Genomic DNA, 7949 nt, shown 5'->3' on the forward strand with positions numbered 1-7949 from the left:
CTAAAAAATCCATGCTTTAGGTGTAAGAATCCATGGGAAATCAAGATATACAACCAGATCCAAGTGAAAATTACCTAGTTCCAGTGTGGTAGTGATATTGCTCTTAAGAATATCCTACTCTTGAAGTCTACGACACAAACTATGAAAGAAGGGATAAAATCCCAAAATAAGCTCTTTACTAAGTCTGTCAAGGGGTACCCTTCGCGATCGCGACAAGGCCCATGCGATGGCGATGCACAAATGCAACCTGCCATACTAACACTCTTTGTGAATGTGAAGCATCACACGCTAACGCGAAGACATGACATTCAAACCTTTGCGAATGCGAGAATGTGCAAGCCAAATCTCACTCCTGACTCCACACCTCCGCGAATGCGAATATCCTCCTACAAATGAGATGACCTGCCTGTCGAATTCTACGTGAATGCGAACAAACACCTGCGAACACAGAGCTTCTAAATCCCAACACTATGCGAACACGAGAACATATACGCAAATGCAATGAACAAATGCCAGCCTGCCAAATCCTTCTCCATGATCGCGAGCCTTGCTCCGAGATCGTGATGCACTGCACACACCAGCACATCAGCTACTCCTAACTCAACCAACATAATCTGGAACAACACCAAATCACACCCGAGGCCCCTGGTACCCCATCATATCATACCAATAAGTCCATATACCTAATTCGAACTTGTGCAAAGCTCGAAACACCACAAATAACATCAGAGCTAAGAACAAAAGAGCAAATCATTCTCTTAAATTTCAAACATTCAAACTTCATCGAACATGTTTGAATCTCAGTTAGACATTTTAGATCACAACCAAACGTTGCACACAAGTTTCAACCAACTAAGTGAACCTATCCAGGGTTTCGGAACACCAAACAAAATTTGATAACATCAAATTCAACTCCCGGTCTATCCTAGGAACTCTCCAGTTCTTCAAATTGCCAACTTTCTACAAATACGGACAAAACTTTCTAGGAACAACCAAATTTAAATACAAATATATGCTCAAGTCCAAAATCACAATACGAACCTATTGAGACTATCGAATCTCAATTCCGAGGTTGCTAACAAAGGTCAAACCTTGGATCAACTTTTCCAACTTAAAACTTAAAAATTAAGAGTCACTCTTCCAAATTAATCCCCAAATCACTCGAAAATCAAAGCCAACCATACACGCATGTCAAAGTGCATCATATAAAGCTACTCAAAGTCTCATACCATAGAACGGAATGCTAAAGATCAAAATGATCTGTTGAGTCATTACACCAAAGGGGCTCAGGTGAGTTTCAGTGTGATTTCAGACCATTTTTGTTCATGTTTCAATTGCTGGTTTTTGGTATGGTTTTAGTGCTTCGCAAACACATAGCTAGTCTCGCGTTCGCATAGAGTATTTTGGGTTAGTGGAGTTTTTCTCTTCAGGAACACAAAGTGGTGGTCGGGGATGCAAAGGCTTGCAAGTGGATAGGCCTTCGCGAATGCGAAGGGTCGGATGCAAATACGAAACTTGCGGGGAGTAGGTTATGTGAATGTGAGGTTGGCATCGTGAACGCGATGGTCACTTATCATTGGACTTTGCTACAGGTCCTTTGCGAACGCATAGAGAAATTTTGTCCAGGAGTATTTTTAAATAAAAAATTGGGACTAGACCATTTTTCACCATTTATAAGATCTAGAGTTCGAGATGAGGTGATTTCGAGAGAGATTTTCATCCCAACTTCTACGGTTAGTGTATTTAACTTAGTTTTAATTATATATCATGACCCCTCATAGATTTTTACCCCTAAATCTCGGAATTTATAGTGTAGAAATTGGGTTTTGGGGTTTGAACTTAAGAGAGCTAATTTTGGGGATTTAGACCTCAATTTGAGGTCGGATCCTAAAAGTAATTATATCTTTGGATGTAATTTAAACGATAGGTCATTTTGAGTTCTAGCTTACCATTTCATGATTTGAGACTTTTTATTCAATGAATTATGACTTATGTACGTGGTCCATTTTTTTATCCGGAATGTTTACATGTGATTTTTCTAAGAAAACTTGATTTTTTAAATTGAAAATGGTTACAGTTGAGTATGGTCAACATTGTTGTAAACGACCTTGGATTAGTGTTTCGATGATTTTGGTAGGTTCGTATGTTCTTTTTGGACTTGTACGTATATTTGTTTAGGGTCCTTGGTGAACCAAGGCCGTCTCAGCGCTTGTTGTGAAAAGTCTAAAGTTTGAAGTTATGAACTTTGAAATCTTTGTGGTTTGATGTGTGATTCTTATTTCTAGATTTTATTTTGGTGTTTTGAGATTACGAGCGAGTTCATATGAAGTTTACATACTTGTGTGAATATTTGGAGTGGGCCCGGGGGGCTCTGTGAGTTTCGGGGGGGGGGGGGGAGGGGTTGACTTTTTATTTATTTTTCCAAATATGATAAAGATCGACCCCTTTTAATATTAGGATAGTTTCTAAAGCTTATTTTGACTTATTTGAGTAATATTTGATTAGATTCGGGTGGTTTGGAAGCTTGTTCTAAAGGGAAAGCTATGTTAGATTGTTGATTTTGTTCCGGAAAGAGGTAAGTATCGAGCTTAACCTTTATTTGAGGAAATTAGGATGTGATTTGTTTATTTGCTACATGATCTATGCGTGGGGACGGTGTATATGCAAGGTGACGAGTGTATATGCGTGTCATGGGTTTAAGCATGCAGGGTATACCAGTTTATTTCATGCCTTTAATTATACCATGTCTTTACGTATTTCATGCTTTTACTTATTATGTGCTCTTACTTGATATATCTTTTACTTGAAATATATTCATTCACATGTTACATGACTTTATTCGTCACATGCTTTTACTTGTTTCATGCCTTTATTTATCGTATGCCTTTACTTTTACATACTCTAACATGTTATTAGATAGATGATTTTACCTGCTTCATGCCTTTACCTGCTTGATTGCCCTTACTTGTTTCTTGTCTTACTCAACTATGATATGTTTGATTGTGTGACCTTTAGATTGTTCTCATGTTTACGACTTGTTGAAATCTTTGTTAACATATGTATTATGAGTCTAGTTCTTGAACATTGAATTGTCTGACACACTTTGTTTGTGCTCGTATTTCCATGGTGAATTATGCATTTTAGTTCTCCTTTATGTTATGTTATGAGTTTCCCCATAGTTGGTTGTTTATTGGGCGTTTTCATATGAATTGGTATGTTGGATCGGTTGCACACCACGACAGTATTTACTATTGATATTAGGATCAAGTTGCATATTGCAACAGTACTTGTTTTTGTAATTGGGATCGGGTTGCGCGCCACAACGGTAGTGGTTATTGTTGGTATTGATATTGGGATCAGGTTTCATGCTGCAACAGATAAAAAGGTTTGTAGTTAGTCATGGTTGTTGTTCTCCATTATGGTGTTGCATTATGAGGTTGGGGCGTGATGTTACTTCTGGCTTGATATTTATTCTCTTGTTTAATTTTATGACTTTACTCGTATGTCTATATTGCCATTGCGTTTTTGCTTACTACTTGTACAGGTTTATAGTAAATGTCTTGTCATAGCCTCGTCACTACCTCGTCGAGGTTAGGCTAGATACTTATTGAGTACATAGGGTCGGTTCGTATGCATACTATAATTTTGCACTTTTTGTGTAGATTATGGTGTGGGTCCTAGTAGTATCCAGCATGGAGCATACTTTGGTGACCAGGAAGACTCAAGGTAGTGCTGCTTTTCTACCGGTAGACTCAAGAATCACCTTCGCTCTCATTATTATTATTTCCTTGTATTAGACAATATTACATTTCTATTCAGACTTTGTATGTAGTATTCTTATTAGATCATGTACTCTGTGACACTAAATCTTGGGAGGTTGCGCATATGGCGTTTGGTTTTAGACTTATTAACATATATTTCTGATTTTTACTCTTATTCTATTTATTATACTATTATCTGTTAGTCTAGTTTCCTTTATTTATTATTAAGTGTTGGCTTTAGGCGCCATCACGACTCCCTTGGTTGGGATTTTGGATCATGACAAATTAGTATCAAAGCACTAGGTATCATAGGTCTCATGAGCCATAAGCAAGCTCCGTAGGGTCTTGGGAATCGATATTGTAAGGACCCGTAAAATTTCAACGAAAAATTGGGGTTTTGTGGTGCCAAGTTAGATTCCTGCGTTATTATAGTAGAAATTGTTTCGCAGAAGAACGCGTTTCTGCGGCCCATTATGCGGCAGCATAATCACTCTGCGGACCGCATAATGGCCGTAGAGTGAAGCAGTAAGTTTGGCCTATTTGAGGTCAGTTTTACGGTCGATTATGTGACCGCATAATCGATATGCGGACCGCATAATTCCTCTTGGCTTTTTGCGGAGGGAGTTCTGCGGGGCATTATACGACTGCAGAACAAGTATGCGGACCGCATACTAGTCGCATACCTGAGCCGAAAGTTTAGGCCCCTGAGGGCCATTTCTGCGGTCACTTTGCGGACCGCATAACCATTATGCAGTCGCATATGCGACCGCAGACCTGTGTCGGGGCACCATTTTTCTTAATTTAAAACCCGATCCCCATTCCATTAAAACACCCCTTAGGTCTATTTTGAGCTCATTTTCTGATACTTCTAGAGTGAGAGAGAGAGGGTTCAAGAGGGAGGGCCTAATTTTCATCAATCAATCTTCAACCATCACTCAAAGCTTGGAAATAATCAAGTAGAGCACCCAATTTCTTCATCCAAAAAGGTAAGATTTCATCACCCCAGCTCTTAATTTCAAACATAGCTATAATGGGGTACTAGGGTAGTACTTCATGGGTATGAGAGTGGTTCATCTTGCATGCATGTGATAAAAAGTGGGAAAAATAAAAAGTGAACTAGAACTATGAACATTTTCCTAATTTTGGGTTCAATTTGTATATTGTAAAAATAGATTGAGCTTGCTAAGGGTTCCGGATAATTGTAGAGTCTAAAGAAGCGCAATTGAGGTATGTATGGCTAATTCTCTTCTTTTTTAGAATCGAACTCCTGGTGTCCGAATAATTGGTGTAAGTTCCAACTTGATTATACTAGAATTGTTTGCCCTAGTGTGTTTGATTGAAAGATTCATGTTTCCACATTGTTTTAGATGGTTACCATGTCATCATGCTATTTGAGAACGTAATTATGATTTTCCAAGCTCTTTCCCTTATGTGTGAAATGCCTTATGTGATGGTACTTATCAATATGAATGATAATGTTATTTGAACAAATAAAAAGGGAAAGACTTGAATTGTAAAATGTGCCCAAGTGCCAAGACCTACTTAATAAATGAGGTTGATTGTGCCATGTAATGAATATGGGAAAGAAATGTGAATTGAGTGGACAGTTGAAAGAGGTTATATCTCAAGTGAGATAGCATAGCCGATCGGGCGAGATCGGACACCATGCTCTACACATGGTGGCATTTGTATCGGAATTATTGAATTACATTGTGGATATGGATATGTCTCACTTGAGATGGCTTAGCCGGTCGGGCCGAGACCGGACCCCGTGTAAAAACACGGTGGCATTGTGAGTTGTGGCTTGGCACTAAAGATTATTAATCTAAAAAGATGGAAAGATTGAATTGGAAACTATGTGGTCCTTACTTGGTGTTTTCTTTGTATTTCTAAGAAGTACTTATTGATTATTATGACTGCCTTCTCTTTGTTTCACTGTTTATTCTACTATGATTAGTGTTTGCCTTACATACTAGTACTATTCGACAGTACTAACGTCCCTTTTGTCGAGGGAGCTACATCTTTGAATGGATGTAGGTGGTTCCATCGCAGATAGTGCCGATCGCAGATAGTGGTGCTCTCTTTCTCTCCTCATAACAGTTTTGGTGAGCCCCATTTCTCCCAGTAGTTATGTAGTCCTTCTTTTGTATAAGTTTTCACATTTTGAGGTATAGCCGGGGCCTTGTTGCCGGCACTGTCATGTTGCTCTTTTGTATCCTTAGAGGCTCCGTAGACGTTTTTGTGGATCATGTATGTATGTTGGGGCGTTCGTTGGATCGAGTTGTATTTTGGAAACTTAACTATGGCATAATGCATACAATGAAAAATGAACTAGCAACATTTATATATTTATATAACTGATCTTTCCCCTGTTTTACAAGTGGTGACGCATTCCCTTTTTGGATCATGAATGAGATGGGTAGGAAAGGTTTACTAGGCTTGCTCGACTGGGTTCACTCGGTTGAGCGCCAGTTGCGCTCTCCAAGGTTGGGGCGTGACAAACTTAGTATCAGAGCTTAAGGTTTTAAAGTGTCCTAGGATGTCTCGGAGCCGTGTCTAGTAGAGCCTTTCTTATCGGTGTGTTGTCGACCACATCTATAATTAGGGGGCTACTTGGATATTTAAGAATGATACCCTTCATTATTGTTCTATATCGTGCGATAGAGCGGGACGTGAGGTTGTTTTCCCCTAACTCGCGCATTGTTCTAACTTTCAGTAAATGGCACCTAAGAAGAGAGCGAGAATTTGCCAAGAAGCCAGTGCCACACCAGGAGTGGTTGTTGATCCCTTACTTGATAATGCAAGTGAGGATAATCCCCCTTCTATCACACTGCCTGATTCGTCTACTCCAAAATAGACTACCCCAGTTCCTGCACCCGCGGAGGGTGCCACAATTCCTCCCGCCAATATACCTGTTCCACCTCCAGCCCCAGCTCCAGGTCCCGGTATTTCTGATGGGGATCTTAGGGGAGCTATTCAGATGTTGACTCAGTTAGTAGCTTCTTATGCCCAGAGGTCAAATGTTGCACCCACCTTATTTAGCTCGCAAGAGGATTCTTCTAGTTCCAGGGTAAACAGGTTCCTTCAGTTAGACCCTCCAGTGTTCACAGGTACTGATCCCGGGGCAGACCCTCAGGATTTCATTTATGAGATGCATAAGACTCGCCGAGTTATGAGTGCTACTGAAGTAGAGGGAGTAGAGTTGGCCTCTTATCGTCTGAAAGGGGTGGCATATTCCTGGTGTGAAATGTGGGAAGATTCCCGTGAGGAGGGGAGCCCTCCGGCGAGATGGAGTGAGTGTGCTGATGCCTTCATAGACCATTTCTTGCCTGCCGAGACAAAGGAAGACCATGCTGTGGAGTGTGAGACCATTAAACAGGGTAGTAGGAATGTGTGGGAGTATCACATGGAGTTCGTGCACCTGTCGAAGTATGCTGTTCATATGATCCCGACTATAGAGGCAAGAGTGCGTCGATTTGTACAGGGCCTTAGCCCTTCGGTTATTAATGAGGTTGCCACAGCTGCTTTAAATTCTGACATGAACTGTGGAAGGATGGTGGCATTTGCCCAAGCTACGGAGGCTCGAAAGTTAAAGCTCAGGATGGAACAAGAAAGTAGTAGTATGGCCCGATCAGCGGGCAACCTTGGGGACTCATTCGGAGGTGGGAGATCAGATTTTTGGGGAGGATCATCAGGGCCATTCCAATCTAATGCTCAGTCTTCAGCTAGTGCCCTACCATTAGGGCACAGTCAGCAGCAGGGGAGTCACTTTAGGCCCGATCAGGGCAGCAGGGGGTCCCACCATCAGGGCCGATCAGGAGGGAGATTCCAGCAGCAGTAGAGGGCCCCATGTCCCTAAGTGTGGGAGGATACATTCGGGAGTCTGCTACCTTGACATGCCAGTATGTTACGGATGCAGAATGAGAGGTCATATTCAGAGAGAGTGTCGTGCATCCCGTCAGGGTGCAGGCAGGGGCACAACTCAGTCATCCAGTCCTAAAGCTGCCACATATTCAGCACACCCTCTAGCTCGAGGCTCTTCAGCACGCGCATGGCGTGGTACAACTAGGGGTGGTGCACAGAGTTCGGGAGGACCCAGCCGATTCTATGCTATGAGTGGTCGAAAGAGTGCGGAGGCTTCCCCGGATGTCGTCACATGTATATTGACTGTTCAATCTCATGATGTGC

General features: G+C 41.4%; 1 protein-coding gene across 1 annotated transcript; it reads left to right on the top strand.

Moving 5' to 3' along the window:
• Nucleotides 1-6480: 6480 nt before the first annotated feature.
• Nucleotides 6481-7602, top strand: LOC138896016 (uncharacterized). Its single transcript, XM_070180790.1, has 2 exons — nt 6481-6565; nt 6872-7602. Exons 1-2 carry the CDS (start codon nt 6481-6483, stop codon nt 7600-7602), a joined length of 816 nt encoding a protein of 271 aa, XP_070036891.1.
• Nucleotides 7603-7949: the final 347 nt, after the last annotated feature.

Source organism: Nicotiana tomentosiformis, chromosome 7 (assembly GCF_000390325.3).
Source record: "Nicotiana tomentosiformis chromosome 7, ASM39032v3, whole genome shotgun sequence".
Classification (NCBI taxonomy): Eukaryota; Viridiplantae; Streptophyta; class Magnoliopsida; order Solanales; family Solanaceae; genus Nicotiana; species Nicotiana tomentosiformis.

Bases quoted from the DNA above. Each gene is read 5' to 3' on its own strand.
- LOC138896016 (XM_070180790.1), top strand. From the start codon at position 6,481: ATGGCACCTAAGAAGAGAGCGAGAATTTGCCAAGAAGCCAGTGCCACA. The intron at 6,566-6,871 runs GTGAGGATAATC...CAGTGTTCACAG, and splicing joins TCCCTTACTTGATAATGCAA to GTACTGATCCCGGGGCAGAC.